General features: G+C 41.9%; 1 protein-coding gene across 1 annotated transcript in view; it reads left to right on the top strand.

Annotated features, from left to right (window-relative positions):
- Window positions 1-1,871: 1,871 nt before the first annotated feature.
- kcnn3 (potassium intermediate/small conductance calcium-activated channel, subfamily N, member 3) overlaps window positions 1,872-19,227 on the top strand; it is a gene marked incomplete at both ends in the record, with an annotated part of 39,088 nt that continues 21,732 nt past the window's right edge. The window contains 2 exons of the mRNA XM_079227937.1: window positions 1,872-2,945; window positions 11,584-11,679. Of these exons, the coding sequence (XP_079084063.1) occupies window positions 1,872-2,945; window positions 11,584-11,679 (1,170 nt within the window). The remainder of the gene's footprint in view (window positions 2,946-11,583; window positions 11,680-19,227) is intronic.

Here is a 19,227-nt window from a genome sequence, read left to right as displayed (position 1 = left end):
TCTTCTGCCGATTATGTTCTTTCTTTCTTATTCGGCTCTCATTATTAGACTAATATTCAATTCAAACTAATGCAACTCCATTTATCTGCAAGAGCAATTGGCAGCGTGCGGCCGAGATTAACAGATAAGAAAATAAAGAGAAGTCTTATATTATCATGTAACGTCCTATAATAGTCTAAAGTTTCTAAACCATCAATTCTCCCAAAGTGGTTTCTGTATTCATCAATCATAAAACAGGTCTTTCACAGCTAAAGGCGCTTCCGTCCACACCCTTCTATGTCATGTGTTGCAGGTTGTTTTTGTTGTTATTGTTTTTTGCAATAGCAAGATATATGTTTGTTTTCCAAACATATTCACATAAATGTGCTCATTGTGCTATAAATGTGAGAATTATTCTCTGAATTCCTGTGTTTTTTTTAGTGTCATTGTACAACAGGTGCCATATGCGCCCAATAGACCATATGGCCTTTATTACAGAAGCAGTAGTTGCAAATACCATATTGATCACATATTTTCGAACGCGACGGTAATTTTTTTATTTTTTATAAATGCCCCCCTAATAGCCCAGGTACAATAGATTAGACATGTGTGAGGCGCCTACATCTTACAAACCCTGCCACCTGCTTTCAGCGCGTATTTCGCTGCTCTGATTCCGTCCAATGAGAAGGAGCGGCAGTCTGGAGGCGGAGAAAGAGGGAGATAAGTTGGAGGAGAGAGTGAGAGACAGATCCGCGGAGACAGTGAGCTGTAGATTGAGCAGAAGTCGGTGGAGCTACATATTAAATCACAGACTTCCCCGCTCGTCTGGTGACTGTTACTTAACGTCCAGCTTTTGCGATTATTTTTTTCTCTGCCGGTTTTTCTGCCGCTGCACATCTTTGACGTGCAGCCACAGGTTGACCGATTTAATCCCGTCCCTATGGATTATTCCTCTTCATCTCGAGTCGATTGTCACTGACGAAATCGAAATGGGCACCGTCGAGAGATCCCCGCTGATTGAGAGAGAAAGAAACTGATCATCAAGTGGAGCGGAGACGGAGGCAACATCTGTGGGAGCGACGCACAATTTAGCGAGACGAGCGAGGGACCTGTGGAGGGACTTCATATGAAAGGAGGCGAAGCAAAAAGATGACGGGATGGCCGTGACAACATGAAAAAGAAAAAGTGTTGTGGTCTATTTTCATCCAGCCAGTGATTCAACACAACTAACCTGGGGGACAGGGACTGAGGGAGAAGAGGTAGGAGGTAGGTAGAGACGGGCAGGGAGGAGGGCCGTGAAGGTGTCTGGTTATATCATACTGGAAGTAGGTTATTGTTTTGGATCAATCAAAAATGCAGCCAACTTATGCTTAACTGAGGCAAACACAGTCACAGTACGTCTCCTGCTATCAAAACTGGCTGATGTGGAATTATTATTTAGTCTCTCAGCTTGATTTCATTGAGATAGAAAGTCTGAGGATCTGCACCGTCCTTCTGGCTATCATCAGTGTAACACAGATGGCATGTAATGGCATAGATTAAAGCATTGAGGGATGTGAGAGGACACTGAGAAACGCTGAGAGAGGCACTGAGACCGGCTGACTCAAATGTGACTCAAGGAATAACATATTCCCCAATTATGGCCACTTTTCTTCACTCTGCTGCCCTTCTTTGTGACACATCTTCAGTTTTTTGAGTTCAGTCTTTACCCTCATTTGTTTGAACCGTTATCAATCACAGTCCTCCCTCCAGCCACTCGCTCTCCGTCTGTCTGGTCTGCATTGCTAGTCATAATAAATGGTCTGTGTTCTCTATTTTTCCCTGTTTCCTTCTTTACAGTTTTTCTTGTTTTGTGTTTGTCTGTAGACAGGTGCGTGGCCACATCCGTGACCATGGAGCCTCCCCCCTCTCTGAGCTTGGCTCTGCTCGGAGGGAGTGAGGATGAGGACCAGCGCTTCCTCCTTCCCCTGGGTAGTATATCCCATCCCGCCACCACAGGCAACCAGCCAGGATCAAACCACTCCAACCACATGGGAGGATCAAGCCTCGATCGTCTAAATGGCAGCACCCCGTCCCCGTCCCCGTCCCCTGCCACGCCCAATTTGCCTCCAGCATCACTCCCCAAGTTGCCCCTGTCATCCTCCGGAGCCCAGCCTCTACCCTCACCCATCCCCAACGCCCTACACCCCACCAGCACCCCGCTCTCCTCCTGCCTGGGCTCACAGCACAGCCTGAGCGGGGACAACTCCCCGGTATACAACGCCCTCTTTTACTCCTCCCATTCGCCCTCCATGGAGCGGGACAGGGACCGGGAGAGAGAGAGGGGCTGCAAACACAGACAGGCCAGCCCTCTGGTTCACCGTAGGGACAGTAACCCCTTCACGGAGATTGCCATGAGCTCCTGTAAGTACACGGGCGGGGTCATGAAGCCCCTGAGCCGCCTCAGCGCCTCCCGCAGAAACCTCATCGAATCAGACAGCAGCAGCGAAACCAAAGAGGGTGGCAACGGGGCAACGGTAACCGGGGGGCATGACCGACAGCGCGAAGCCCCGCCCACCTCCCTGGTGGCCCAGTCCTCTGCCAATCAACCCCTAATTCAGACCCCTCCAGAGATTGTGATTTCCTCCAAAGAAGACTCACCGTACCCCAGTGGCTATGACATCACCGACTCCACCTCCAACCAGATGTCCATCTATCACCAGAACCACGCGCTGGTGGAGAACCGGCGGGTGCAGTCGGTGAGGGGCAGCCGGCAGGCGGGGGTCGGGGCAGCGGGGTCCGGGGCCAGGGGCAGCACTTCCAAGGCCTCCAAACGGAAGAACCAAAACATTGGCTATAAACTGGGGCATCGCAGGGCACTGTTCGAGAAGAGGAAGAGGCTGAGCGACTATGCCCTCATCTTCGGGATGTTTGGCATCGTCGTCATGGTGATTGAGACGGAGCTGTCGTGGGGCGTGTACACCAAGGTGAGGGGACGGACCGTGATGCTTAAAGGGGCGCTCCACTGATTTTACACATGAAGATCCCTTTACCAGTCATGGCCATTATCACCACAGTTACATAATGTCTTCTGTGGTCACCCTGATGATGTCATAGTGATGTCATTTGTTTTTTATCAGCTTTTGTTACAAACTGAGGGTGTGTGTTTTGAAAGACATGGTCTTCATCAGGCAGGTAGGGTGTAACGAAAGAGTAGTGAGTTAGACTCTCACTGAAAGTCGCAATATCTCAACCTCTGATGCTAAGGTTTTAACCAGTCTGTGTTTAATATGTCAGTGCAATGATACATTGGTAGAGTGTGCCTGTTTATGTATAGTAAGTAAACAAAGTCCACAAATCTCACACCACGCTGTCTTTGTGGTTGTAGCATCGTGCACTGGAGCTTGGCTGGAATCTTCTTGGTTAACTTTGGCTTATTCTGGGTCATATTTGCTTTTTCATTGATATTTTAGCCTGAAAAAGGGACTTGAAATTATTCAAGCCAAGAAGACCCAATTTTCAATGTTTTGGACAAGTAATCGGCCCGATAATTAGTCATCTTTCCCCAGTTAATCCCTCCATTCAAAATGACTCCAATAAGTCTGAACAGCACCATACCCATGTTGTTTGCTTGTGTACGGTTATGACCAGGCGTGACAGTTGCTGCTTCTGGATGATGTAATACAGCGATGCAAAGGACATGGGGGGCAGATTATCAGTAGGAGGCCAGGATCTCATTTGTGTGTGTAATGGGAGGTATAATAAGCTGAATCAGCCCCTGGCTGCTGTTGTCTGTTTTAGTGTGTGTGTGTGTGTGTGTGTGTGTGTGTGTGTGTGTGTGTGTGTGTGTGTGTGTGTGTGTGTGTGTGTGTGTGTCACATTGTCTCAGTAAGCCATGAGCTCACCGTCCTGATGCAGACATACTTCTATTCCGTTTTGCCGGCTGTGTCTTCATTTTTTTTCTCTTGACCTCTGTTTCCCACTCATTTATGAAAAACTTAGTTTTAGAGGTCTTTTTTATTAATGAAAAATCATGGAATTTCTTTCTCTCATGCCTTCCTAGTCTTTTTCCTTCTTTTATGTCGACGTATTCTCCTCCCTGAAGGAGACTGCAGACTTCTTACGCGCTCTTTCTTTTCTTTTTCAATTCTACGCCTCACTCTTTATCCTGCTTTTTTAATTCTTTCTTTCTTTCTTTCTTTCTTTCTTTCTTTCTTTCTTTCATTATTCCCCGCACTTTCTCGCTCCCTCTGCTCCACTGCTCTTCCAGTGGGCGTCAAACTGGGGGAGTGTGATCGGAAGAGAGAAGCGGCTGGGCGAGAAATGAAAGGCTGTAGAAGAAGAGAAAAAAAAGGAAAAGGCGATAATGAAAAGCGTGATTTAGGTTCTTAAACTACAACCAATGCACTCCTCATCTGAATCGGGCAGCACTGTCTATCCATCAATGAGAATTGATTGACAGCTGTGAATTCAAGCAGGGCAGACACGGTGCTTGCCAGTGGTCTCGCTCTATTGGTTAATCAATGTTTATTAAGGAATCTAGTTCAGACCAGCAAGTTGGAGTTGAGAAAGAATAGTATGTTAATATATTCGCACCTCATTGTCTCCTATCAGGGTTGAGAGTTAAGAATACCTCTGCAAAACCTCATCAAAATTCATTTCTAAATGCAGAATGCCAAGTCATATATTTCTTTGTTTTTTATGGTTTGCAGATTTGGGTCGACTCCAACTGATATTGGAGTTCTATCAGACAGTTCATGCCCTCATTTAGATAATTGAGGTGGAAAGAAGCCCGCTGGTTGTTGTGAAAAATGGATATCGAGATTGTGAGGATGAAAGAGAGAACGGAAAGGGAGATGGATGGGAGGACGGCAGAGAGGAAAGTGGAGAGGTTCATGCAGTGCTTTAAACCAGTCTAGGGGGGAGGACTTGAATGATTTCTCGTATTGACTATTGATAATCGCTCACCCACTCATGCACTGTCTACCGTACACAACAGCTTACTGGATGCTGTCTTTCAGAGGTGCCATATTGTGTGCAACTTTGAGATGCACACAATATGTGCATGTTTATATATATATATATATATATATATATATATATATATATACATATATATATCTCAAAGATGCACAAATTGTGTGCATCTCAAAGTTGCACACAATATGGCACAAATATATATATATATATATATATATATATATATATATATATATATATATAAACCTAATGTGTTTATGTGTGTGTTTTACCAAACCAGCTACCGTGTGTGTGTGTGTGTGACAGAGGAGGACACTGTGTTTGTGATGTGGGTATATTGAGTGAACATGTGTCTATTAATTTGCAGAAACAGATTTTAAACCCTATCAGCACATACTGTACATTGAAATGTTCCTTTCATTGTATTATAGCTTCTACTTTCAGTTCATATTTTGTCTGATTCCAAGTCCATAATCACGGTCACTTTTGATATCAGCAAGATACGTTTTGATGCAGATAAAAACTGCTCTTATGTCTGTATATTCAGCAGCATTGGAAAATAACTCAGCCATTTACTCACATACTGCACTCAATTTGGAGGATTTGTGCTTTACATTACATTACATTTCATTTAGCTGACGCTTTTTTCCAAAGCGACTTACATTTTTGCTCTATGCACCGTAGACACAGCAACGGGGAGCAATTGGAGCTCATTTAGACTTCCACTTCACTCCATTTCACATGTAAATATTGAACTTTTTTTGGGCTGCTATAGTAACCAATTACTTTTCATATTCAAGATTCAACATGATAAAACTTAATGAAGTTGGTAATATATAATGAAACTGTGATTGATTAAATTCCCAACAGGATATGTAGTAGTTAAAGCTCCACCTCAACCAGTCACAATACTTACACATTGATGCATCATATTAACTAATATCTACTAATACATAATAATATATCATTCACAGAGGCTAGATCAACACTTCTACTTTGATACTTTAAGGACATTTAGCTGATAATACCTTTGTACATTAGGTAAGCTTTTGCTTGTGAAGAAGTATTTTTGTGGTGATTTCTGCTCAAATAAAGGATATTCTTCCAACATTGATATTCAGCGCTCCAGGTAGTGGCAGTAAATTATTGTACTCTAAATGTCCAATCACTGTTGAGCCGCGATAGATTATGAGGAGAGAATATTGGATGATTGATAATTCATGATGTGAAATAATTATATTAGCCTTGCGGAATTTGCGAGTTTTCCTACCAGAAGCATCCAAGACCATAACGTATCTAGAGACATGCATTTTATGTGTTTCTATATACTTTACATCTTCAGAGTGCCAAGCATCACATTGTATGTTTAACTATATTCATGATCGGTGTCTCCCAGGACCTTGACACTTCAAATGTTAACAGCAGTATGAGGACACTTCTTCTGAAAAACACTTGTATGAGCTTATTGATTTTATTAAGAACAGTTTAAATGGGATGGAGTGTGTCTGACATGTGTCTCTATCTGTGAATAAGTGAGGCCTTTGGACACCTGGGACCCGTCGAATCAATAGATAATTTCACAAAGGCCCATGTGGCTCCTCAGGGCCCCGGCTCCAGGCCACGTTTCCGGGCTGCAATGGAACATAACTATTCTGAGGGAACGCACAGCTGTTGGCAACTTCACCTGTCAAACTGTCAATGCACACACTTGACACCTCAACTTACAGGATAGGCATTGTGTGTGTGTGACAAGCAGAGGGACGGGGTATCATGTGTGAGCGTGTGCCCACTTACTTCTCACCACAAGCATTGACGATTTCACAGATTGGCAGCAGTTCTCGCTTCCATTCTCACTTTTCTTCCTTCCTTCTTCACACTTACGGGGGGTGTTAATGTTTCTCCCCTGGCGAGTCTTAAATATGTTTCCATTTCCTCCAAGGGGAAATTGCCATCTCAGCAGGCTTACAACATCTCCCACATTCCCCTTCCTCGCTCCCCTTTCTATGACATTTCCTACATACATATACCGGGGACCTTTCCAGACCTTTCTCTGGGAGGCACTTACAATGTCCGCATGCCGCTTTTCAGACAGTACATGAAGATCATCAGGGAATTAAACTCACCAACTGCCACCATATTCTCTGAAGGAGCGATCAGCCATCTCAGCACTTCTGCGCCACTCGCCCCCTCCTCTCTTCCACTCTCCCCTCATCTTTTACATCACTGGCTTCTAAGGGACGGTAAATCCCACAGGTTTTGCTACAAACAGGTACAAATATGCTCATTTCTTTCAGCGTAACATGGCTAGGCTACCTCTCTCTGTATGTGTGAGTGTGTTGGTAGACATGGGTGTGTTAGAACGAGTAACGCAAACGTCCACGTCCGTATACGTCATCTCATCTGTGTGTACACTTCTATAGATTTGAGTTATTGGGCTCTGTCAAATTAGTACTCATGGATGCACCTGCTAGTGTGTGTGTGTGTGTGTGTGTGTGTGTGTGTGTGTGTGTGTGTGTGTGTGTGTGTGTGTGTGTGTGTGTGTGTGTGTGTTTGCATTCACCTCTCCTTTTGTCTGGATTTAATTGAATGTGTAGGGCTGTAAAGGCTTGTGTGTGTGTGTGTGTGTGTGTGTGTGTGTGTGTGTGTGTGTGTGTGTGTCCTGCTAAGGTGACATGGCTTCTCTGTCTACTGCCTGTTTCCCTGGAGACTGATTGCAAGAAGGCATCACTTTGACAGGGAGGGACCCCCAAGGCTAACTCATTACAACACGCTCTCACACACACATCCACCTTGAAAGGCGTTACCAACACATGTAGCTGATTAAACTAAAAAAAATTATTTAGCAAATCAGATTTCGGGAAAGTACTCTACTCTCCGTATCGATTTACTTGTCTAACTCTTGGCAAGAAAGCAAGCACGTACATGTGCCGTGACAAATATTTCCCCCCAGAAAGTAAAACTTTCACTGGTCACAGAAATCATTTAAAATCTTTTAAAAACCCATTGCATGTTGTTTTCTGGTGCCACAGATTGTAGAACGTAAATAAGCGATCTGCTGTACACATGCAAGACTGCAGCTTTCCACATGTCTGTTGAAGTATTAACAAACCATAAGCCTCGCTGTTGCCATGTTAAACTACAGTTTAATACAGGTGGTTAACTGCAACTGCATTTCTAGTTACTAGAAACTAATGGACCCCTGCCAGCCAATTAGAATAAAAAATGCTCAGTGGTCATGAAAAAAAACGAAATGAACAAAAGGCAAGCATGTGCGAGCATATGTCTCCGTCACAGTCGAGTCATTCACTGTATCGGTAGAGAAGTGGAAACAGGCGGAAACAAAGTACTCTTTGCAGTGTGATGTGCAGGACTGAGAACAAAAACTGAGTGCCCAACAGACGGCTGGAGGTAAGAGTAGCGAGAGAGAGAAAGAAAACTCCAAGAAAATCACATTTCAGCTCACCAGTGTGACTGTGTGTTCAAACAGATACGCTGCTGAAATACAAGCCTGCATTTTTCTCATTAGCACAACAATGTTGGCTTCCTTTGCACCTAGTTTGCTTCAGTGAGTACAAATGAGATGTTAGCGGAGGAGAAACGGACCAAGACAGGGAAAGACTGTGAGCAAGAGTGAGACCAAAAGAGTGGAGAGACAAAGCTAAATGATATTTTCCCAATGCAACGCAGTGTATGGGCAGAAATGTGTGTTAATGGAAACTGAATTATTGAATAATGTATTTCTGTTTAATTGGAATAATTGCATTGAAAGCTGAATCGCACAATTTGAATTTAAAATTAGTAGTTTAGAACTGATTTCCAATAAACTTGAAACTGTATGTAATATTATGAAATTTATTTCAGTTGCTCAGAAACTATATTTGATCCTGAGTCCGCAGTTGTAGCAACTAGAATTTAGCCACGGGATTCAAACTCAGCCTTCAATGAAATTATACAAGTGGAGCAATTCAAATAGAAATAAGTTTGTAGTGATACATGTTTCTGTCCATAGCAGTGACAAAATAACCACATTGATATAAGCAATAAATGAACAACACTCACTTAATGCCTTTCATTAATGCCATTAACGCTATGGAGAATCTGCAGAGACCCTCTGTAGACACAGTAGCAAACTAACGCACTTTATTTTCCAGTAGGCTGACTTGCAATATATATTCATGAACCTAAAATGCAATGTAGATTCTGCTTAATAATGTCATGAAGGAAAGGCTGAGTAATATATGTCTAAACTCAGAGTGCACTCTCAGATTTCGAGTGTGTTCGGCGATGAATACTTATCAGCCGAAATATCAGATCTGAGATGCTGCAGTCTTCAGGTTGCTCAACTCTCCTCTTGAAGAGGATAGCGGGTTGTTGAGTTTGTCACACGGCCTTGGTGATCTCGAGAATGAATGCACTTTGGAGTTTTTGTGTATTATATTCTGTAGTTCAAAAGCTAGTCCTTAATCTAATGTAGACACATGAATCATTTCAAGTGTGGTTTTTTAGAAACTAAAGCACTGAATCCAGCTAGTTTTAAGCTTGGAAAATGTGTCAAACTAAAGACCTTTACCCACTGGGATTTTTACAAATTAAATAATTCAATGTCAATGTATTTAGTCAATGTATTTATTAAAACCGCTTTTGTCATGAATACTTTCATGCAGAACACAAATATTATGCAGCAAAATAAAAGCATTTTTTTCCAGAACAAAGCCATTTTTCCATTGCCCTTTTTCTTCTATTCTTTCCCTCCTTTTCCTCTAGTCTAACATGACACACAAACCCACACCTGCTCCCAATTCCCTCATCTGCGCTGCCTGGCTTTCCTAGGCTCCCCACCTCCTCAGCTGCATCGCCCAATCACCCAGCTGTTTTCTATTCCCTATGACATGATACAAATACCTGTTGCTTTGTTCATTGTCAGTTTGTCATTGTTGCAATGCAGTTTCCTGCTACTTGTTGCCACTCTGCCTATCAGATCTACTGCCTCACTTGAACGTTTGATACCTGTAAGCCCATCCATACTTGTGCTTCTCCAATATTCATCCTGCTGCCTCCTCTACTATCTGCATTTAGGTCCAATCCCTGTTGCCTCATACGCCAGCAGTGGCATTAACAAGCAAAGGCTGTGTTACTAAAGCCTGATATATCTTGTTCCTCTGTGCCAAAGAGCCTAAAACGTTTAACCTACACATCGATGAGCCACACTGTTGCAATTGGTTCCTTCATATACATTCTGCTGTAGATACTAACCACAGTGCCAAAGGCAAATTCATCCACTGCTGAAGATAGTCCCCGACAGATAACTTGTTACTCCTGTTTGATGAACGTGAGCTAATATCTACAGTCACCTGCTGGCTAACAAAATGACTTGTTGTAAATCCTTTGTGGTTGTTTTGGTGTTATATAGGATAAAAAGTGTTGTATATTCTTCAAAAGCATGCTATCATGATCTGCAGCCATGCTAGCAGCTCTACTTACAGTAAGCTACTTAAGCACAACAACGTCAGCATGCTAACACAATCCCAATGGTAATGCTTGCATGTTGATGCTGGCAGGTATAATGTTAGTTTTGAAAAGTAATTGTTATACACCATATTGGATAAACAGAAATGTCAATTTGATAATTGCATTAGATTAAAGTTGGAGATGAATTTTTTAACAATTCATCCTCTGGGGAGCGTGAATACCTGTACCAAATTCCATGGCAATCAATCCAATAGTTGTTGAGATATTACAGTCCAAAGTGGTGGACCAACATACAGACCCACTGAGAGACAGACCATCCCGAGAGAGCCAGAGCCAAGCTACCAGCATGGTTGACAAGGTTGCCTGATGCATGCCAATTATGGATGAGATGAAAGCAATGAATAGCAGAAGATGAAGCGGCATAACATTTACTCATTTTTGTTGGTGTACCAATGTGTATCAGAAGGCATTATTTAATGTAGGCCATGGCCACTTGCCAACAAAATAAGCTTTGTTAAAATAGCTAACATGCACGCTTTGTTATTATTACAGCTTTTAACATCATGTTTTAGTTACTCAGGCTTCATTTTCTTTCATATTCCCATTCGGTTGACAAACAACCAAACATGCTTTTACCGATGAAAATATAGTCTGAAATGAACACACAAACTAGCTAACAAAACAATCCAATCAGTTTCCTCCTGCTATATTATCTGTATTTCTTTATGTAGATTAAGTGTGTGTAGTTATGTTTCTTCTGTAAATGTGCGTATAATAATGTTTTGCTGTGCTCTCAGTGTGTGAGTGCTATGAGTTGTATTGACCGGAAGTTCCCCAGTGCATTGATTATAAGCCCTATGAAACCAGACAAGCTAAGGATTTAAAGCTCGGCAGCAGTGGTGTTGAAGGGTGGAATACTTCCATCTTACTTCTGTCAGTGTTTTGAAGTCTGTTTTGTAGATGTTAGTTCTTATTGTCTATGTTGAGGCAGTGCTGCTATGGTACACTTGACATCTGGGACTCGCTCCACGTTGAAACTGACTTGTGACAGAATGTGTGTGCGATCTTTCGCACACACATTCTGTCATTGTACATAATTACAAAATTGACCTTACATTTATATTATGTTTGAGCTGCATGGTCCTAAGAATCTGTTTGTCAATTTTCTCTCTACAGAGCTCGATGTATTCTCTGGCCCTGAAGTGTCTGATCAGCCTGTCCACAGTCATTCTGCTGGGCCTCATCATAGCCTACCATGCTCGGGAAGTTCAGGTAAGACACATGCACATACATCCACACAGACAAATGTGTAGGCCTTTACGCACTGACACAAACTAACTCACCGGCTTGCTTTGCTGAGACTTTGAGAATCGATACTACACTCATGTCTGTGAGTATGACTAACAGCAGGGGTGAACCGCTATTCTGACAAAATCTACTTGTCAGCACCTGTGAAGCTCACTAATTAACACATTTGATATCTTCCTTGTTTAAATCTTTTCTTTTTACTTTCAGTACGCACTGCAACTGCCCTTACAAAGTACGTACTGTTGCATGCAGTATGCATATAATTGGGACATCTTTCATAACATTGCATCTTGAACTTTGAAACTCTTGCTCATATATCTGGAGGCTCCAAGTAGGTCTATCTGCGGGTGCACAGCACAACAGGCTGCTACTCTCGAAACGGTCACAGTTTAGGTAGGTTTAGGCAGAAAAACTACTTGAAATAAGTACGTTATTCCAAGAATAATTCCTTGTTGTAAAGTGGATGTGTAGCCTGCTGATAGACCGTAGATAGTCAGTGAGCTGTCATCAGGGTTCATCTGTCTGCTCCCTCAGTGGATGTGATGTATCGACGTATCGAGGAATGTGTGTCAGAAAAGCCAGGAAACCATTCTGGCTTGCATACTGCAAAATGCAATTTGACGCAGTAGAACATCCTGGTATAGTATACAAAACTATTCATTGAGACATGCTAAACTTTTTTTCTGGCATAATAAACTGAATGGTAGTATTGATATTGGAAAGCACCATACAATACCTGCCAGGCTAGCTGCTTTTATGTGAGAGTGGAATCAATCAATCTTCTCATCTAAATCTTGACAAGAAAGCATGTTTCCCAAAATAGTGACTGCTTTTTTCATACTTTCACCTTTTTTTTAAGCTCTTCTTATATCCAAGCAGAGGCACGTCTGAGCTCTGTCCACAGTGTACATTATGTTGCCGTCCCTCAGGCTCCTCAGATGGACAGAGGGACCCAGGTGTATGTTGGCTCCAGCCAATTAATGACTTTAATGAGGGTCTTAGTGGGATTGATAAAACAGTCTACATGGCTTAGCATCAAGTAGATATACTGAATGTTAAATACACACTGGGCCAATAACAACCCTGTCATTCAGCAGATGAATCGTCACAGAAACATAAACACACACACACACAAACACACATAGTGGCAACCTCTTGTACGGCTGAAACAATCAATCAGAAAGGCTTTCATGCTTCTTGATATCTGTTTGTCATTTCACTAATATAATGGTACCACAGTCATTTAGCCAGGGTTTTCATCTGAAGCCATTTGCAATCGATGCACATTGACTATTTATGGGAGCCTTGTTGGAGTCAGGCCCAATGAGTGCCCCCACACCAGCTATTACTCCCACCAGCTAAACTACTGAGCAACACTCATCCATCTCACCACATATTAGTTTAATGCTGTGCCTTTTTTTTATTACATCAAAGATTGGATGTTGCTGGAAATATCTATTACAGTTGGAGCTGTGATGGAGATGCATTCTGCGCTGAGGTTTAGGCTCTCCGTGGGTCAATAACTAGATGGCCGTTGGTTATTCACTGACATAAACAGGGGCTGATAGACTGGCAATCAGTCTGTAATGGGCAGCCGCTGTGCAATAAGATTCAAGATTATACGAGTGTTTGTGTATATTGTTAAGCATTCATTGATAAAAGAGCTCTGGTTTCTGCTCACAAGTTTGATGTTATGATCACATCCAGAGGCAGTCATCCTCCCACGCACACGGCGGCGGCCACACGTGACAGGCACACTAACACCGTCAGGATAAGAAATAATGTATACTATGAGGCAGACAGAGAGGTGAAAAAAAACATTGAGAAATTGATTAAATGAGGCGAGAGGTTAGGAGTTAGGGGAGACAAGGTGGGGGAGGTGATGTTGGGATTGAACCCAATATCACTTTTGATTTTAAACTGAGGATGATGATAATTTCTAAGTATTTTCACCCCACAGCAGCTCACAGCTTTAAAGGACAATCCTGGTTTAGTACTGCTTGAGTATTATTTTTGTCGTTTTGGCCGTCTTTTCTATGGGTTATGATAACATTGTATTCTGGGAACACACTGACATTGCAGTCAGACAAACAGGTTTCAACCACTTTATGTAACACCATAGTTGAGCACACCTGAAATTATAATGAATAATTCCCCAATGCACAATGGGGAAACTGTGTGCACACAACTAAGAACTGAGTGATAATATACTGGGGTTATCCGTTAAAATGTTGCTGAATCTCCATTTTATTTGGCTACTTTAACCCCGCCCCCCAGGCCTCGGTCCAGCCCGGGCTTATTCACATGAACAGAGGAATATAAAAATAACTCTGGATTCAGCTATTGGTACATTTTACAACCTAAAGACCAAATGCTTTAAATATGGGCCATTCAAGTGTTTGTACTGGGAAGTTGATTCACTTCAAAAGATTATCCGCTGAGTTACAGACGTTTCTTTCCCAATGTAAGTCTATATGAGAAACTCTTTTTGGGCCCCTTTGCAACCACAATGGCCACTATATAATGTTTGCTTCAAAGACCCGGACTCTTTCTTGGGGCTTGAACACAACCTACGTTTCCATGTAGCTTGCTAGCAAAGCTAGAAAAGGCAGTGTTGCACGAGTCATTGGGTCTTCTGCGTTGGAAGCAATAGTTGACTTGATCGTGTACACAGCATCCTCGAGTGCATGCTTTCTTATATAGCCGACACCTATACCATACGAATGTTTCATGAAATGCATGTTCATTTTATCATTCAGTACCTGCCTGCTGGCGCCAAGCCTGTTTGCTTAGGCTATATACATGAGCAGCATAAGAAGAGCCAGTTTATCTCTGCTTTTTATTGTTGGATGCTTCAAACACAAATACACACACCAGGAGAAGTAATGCTGTGCAAAATGAAAGGCATTGTTCAATAAAGATCTCATTCTCAGATTATGACACACTCTGCTGGAGCATTTTGCCCAGCATGTAACAGGATATTACATGCACGCACACACAAACATATACACGCGTGTGCACACACACACACACACGTATAGGCTGCATTTGCACAGAGGACGCTAGAGATCAGATTGATGGTATCGGGTTTAGCTTTACCTTTCTCTCTCTCGCACACACAGCTCTCCATTTCTCATGTGTTTTATCTCGCAGTACTTTCTGTTGACCACCATCAGTGTGCTTCTCTTTTTCTGTCTTTTTTCTTTCTTTCTCCTGCTACTTCTTCGTTATTATCCGATTAGATCTGTCTCCTTTCTCCTCTACCGGGCCCCAATTCAATTTTGTTGTTGAGTTTCACATCCTTTCATCCCGACTCCGCTCCCGCCTCGTTACTCAGCATTCAGCTTCTCACCTGTACCCTTTTCCTGTTGTATTTAAACACTCGCCTGCTTTGCTCTCCGCCTAAAAACCCTCACTGTCTGTTTTTTGTTTTAGTTTTTCCTTTAATGTTTCCCTTTCTTCCATCTCTCTCCTCTTCCTCATCTCTCTTCATCTTCCTTGTCTCTTCAAATCTGTCAGGGGACAACTCAAACCATTTCTGCTCAAACAATCTAGCCTGTAGGGAATTAATTGTTAATCATCACAGATTACACCCTTATTCACTGCCATCAAAGAAAATAGTTCATTCTTGGCAGTAATTATCTTGTTGTTGAAGAGAGAAAATAGTGCTCAGTATAAACTAAATGCTCTAACCGACATAAACATGAAGCAAAAGTGAGTCTAATTTAAATGGTTTTGTTACACGACTTAAGTGAGAACATTGCAGTTTTGTGATGTACTTGGTCAGGTGAGTCAAAAATAGGTGGAGAACAAGTGAGAACATTACCAAATCCTCTAATTTCTTTGACCATAAAATATTTGCTGTTGAAATACCCAAATGTTATATGTTCAGTTATCAGTCATGTTCCAACATTTTGGCTTCTGGTTCTTACCATATGTGATAAAGCATGTCATGTTCTCTGTTGTTCTCACTTATTATCATTTATCAGATTGCAGTGTTGTGGCACAGATGAGTCTGTTAAAGACAAAAAAAAGTGGGGATACATTAACATGTATGTACAATCCCATTCAATACAATTATGATAAATGCATTATAGATATGTTAGTGTTTCATAATAGGATTTTTTTTCATTAATGTTAGAAATATATTCTTCCAACTATTTAAATCTACATTATGATCATCAGAATATCAATGCAACACACAAGAATTCCCTGGATTCTGGATCTTTGACCTTTTATTTCAAACTTCCAGAAACAGCAGGCAGAGTTACAGAGTCAGGATCAAAAAAGCTGGTCAGTTCACCAGGAGTCAGGCTAGCGGGTTAAACAGGGACCGGCAGGGTTGGCAACAAGAGCTCAGTGCTGGAGAGTCTGGCATGGTGTGCCTGGGAGGCAGGAGTCTATAGAGGGGCTTGATTAATGATCAGAGGCAGGTGGGTGAACAGGTGAAGGGAGTTAGACTGACGCGGAGGGAGTGACTGACAAATAGAGTGAGGAGGTGAGCTGAACTGTGACAATCGAGATTCCATACATTCATATAACAGGGATCATAATAATAATCTAATCTTAGTACAGCAAGACATGCACATTGGTGAAATGCTGATACTAGAGGACAAAGCTTAAAGCAAAAAAAAGAATGTTGTTTCTCTTCCTTTACCTCTTACCTAAAAAATTTACAACTCCCAAGTGCTTGTTGAGGTGCTTATTGATGTGTCGGCTGGTATTTCCAGCTCTGCTGTGCAATTTGCATAAAAGCAGAAGATTGGACTGCGAGTGGCCATCAGACCCTGTTAGCTCGGTGGAAAAGTTGACATTTCATTTGAAAGCAGTCTAGAATTAGTCATTTCAGTTCTTAACAGAACAGTTTATTCCTTCACATCTACATTGCATTAAGCAGCTTAAGATGTTTTCTTTATGAGTGGTAATATTCCGGTTTCTTGAGAGAACAAGGAGTTGCACGGGTTTAGCTGAACTCATGTTGTCCTTAAAGGTCAACACACATCAACAAATGTGTATAAAGCGGTATAAAGCATGTTGTGGCCCCAGAGGGAGCTGCAGGAAGTCTGCCTCTGGTGATGTCACTTGAGTCAACATTGGTTGAGTCTGACATGAAAAAAAATTAGATCCGGGGCTGTGGACTTAAAAGTGAGTTTACCAGACCTCCCTGACCAGCTCCTCACCTCTGTCTGAGACTCAAGGATACATTAACCGCTATTAGCATAACACATCCAAACTGTCGGCTTTCACATTGCATTGTGGGTGCCAGATTTGAATATATGCATGGGGAAAATTATTATCTCTGATTGTGATGGTAAACCAGTGGAGTACTCTTTTAGATATATCAGATTTTGTCCTTAAATATTCACATGGGTTTTGAGACTTTAACCAGACAAGATACATTATCGTGTACATTAATTGTTGTGGTATTATTTTTCTCAGGTCACATTAATTCATTTTATACTGTGTGTATACACTCCCCCTTTTCTCTGCATGAGATTTTAATAACCATATTATAGAAACACTGATGTAACATCACTGATGGTAACATCCATTATCATGGCAGTCGTGATTGTAGTAACTTTAGCAGTGTTACCATGGTAACAATACCATATTCCTGCTGGACTGTGATAAATCATATTGTACCTCAGGAATCTATTTGACAATGTTCTTGGAAGCATTATATAGGGAAGAAAAAGTTCACATCTAACAGTCATTTTAAGGAGAAAACGTGTTTCCCCGGCTCACTGGACCCTGGTCTGCTCATTGAAGCTCTAAATATGATTGAAATAGATCCAAAACGATCAGCGCTTCACCACCATAGCTCCGTAACTCTGCAGTCCGTGTCATTTTGTAATCGTGGTTTCATCACCCCACTTGATAATGTGTTCATTTAATTTTTTACGTTTTTGCGTTTTAACCTTACTTTTTGTTTGCATCTTTGAAAGATTGCTTCACTGATTCTTTGTTACCGTGTTGTTTAGACAACAGATGAAAGATGAAGACAATTATCATACAGATATTATTAGAGTTTGAGCAGAGATTGTTATCCCCAACATGAACTCAGGAGGCATTCTGAGAGAGCTGTGATTGACTGTCCAATCTGTGCAACCACACACCATTAGTTTGAGTTAACATTGTCCCCGAGTGAACGAGATCGGTCAGAAATAATGGAGTCTGAGGATTGAAATATCACTGGTTTATGATGAACCAAGAGAAACATTCTAAAGACAGCTGTAATGGTGAACCACAGTTTCCAAGTGGCCCTGTGGCTAATCAGACAGATACATTATGAATGGGGCCAAAACCAAGCTAAATGTTTGCTTAAGAAACTATCTGCAGATAGCTAGTTTTGTGTAGCATACACAGAAGGCCATGCATGCACATGATGTTCTTGTCTATTGTGTGACTCACTAATCTGCTATCAGCAGTGGCCTTCTCTTTATTTCTACACACACACACACACGCACGCACACAACAAGAAACTGAATGACAAGATTCATTTTAGCTCATAAACCTGCAAGAAATTCAGACTTGAAAGGCAAAAATTGAATTGTTGTTGAAATTAATCAAATAGAAAATCTCAGAGTGCGAGAAAGGGATATTTCTCCAGTCCATGAGTGCACTTTGTTATTCAGTTACTTTTAGAGGATTTTAGATGCAGTTCATTCATCAAGAAGACACCAGCTTGGCACTCACAGACACTCAAGGTAGGCAGATGCTATTAGGAAAATAAAGTGAGCTCTAGCTTTCTAAAAAGGATTGTTGTCTCTTTTAAAAGGAACCTGCAGTTCCAAGATGTCTAGTACTTGGACGGACATTTCATGATGTCATGTTCTGCAGACTCTGCACAATGAACATCCGTCCTGGGAACTGTAATGGAATAGAAAATGAGAGTGAGGTATAAACCACAGCATCCTCCTTAGACTGTAGATATGAAAGAAGCTCATTTCAAAGAAATGTTATCAGATGCCATTTGTGTCTTACTAGCATCCGGACATTTTTAGTAACAGTTTGTTTTTCATATTTGCACTGAATGAAGGAGATTCCTGGTCTCAAGACACCACTGGTGGAATCCTTTCTTCACTCTCTCCCAGTTGCAATTTTTAGACTTTCTAGTTGCAAACTAGGCAACATAGCATAGGCAACAGTGAACCTTCCCTTATCTCTCACACTTTCCAGCACTTCCTTTTCACTTCCATGGCACCCTCTCTCCATCCTTTCCTCTGTTGTCTGTGTAGAAACAGTCTCCAGGGTGTTCCCTCAAAGCTGTAATTACAGTCAAGGAAAGCGTGTCACCCTCTCTGCATATTTGCGTAAATCTGGCTGTGTGAATCTGTGCGTGTGTGTGTGTGCGTGTGCGTGTATGTGTGTGTGTGGCTCATCCCAGTCACTTTCTGCCTGCTCCAGGCTTTTCCATGCTGTAGGACCCTAACATTTCTAAAGAGGTGTGACTATGTGTGTTTATGAATATGCATGCTTTTCAGTGTTCCCTCCGTCACAGTGTTCTTCAGT

Source organism: Taurulus bubalis (genome assembly GCF_910589615.1).
Source record: "Taurulus bubalis genome assembly, chromosome: 12".
Taxonomy (NCBI): domain Eukaryota; kingdom Metazoa; phylum Chordata; class Actinopteri; order Perciformes; family Cottidae; genus Taurulus; species Taurulus bubalis.
Note: the sequence above shows the minus strand (reverse complement) of the source record. Positions and strands in the feature narration are given on the sequence as shown.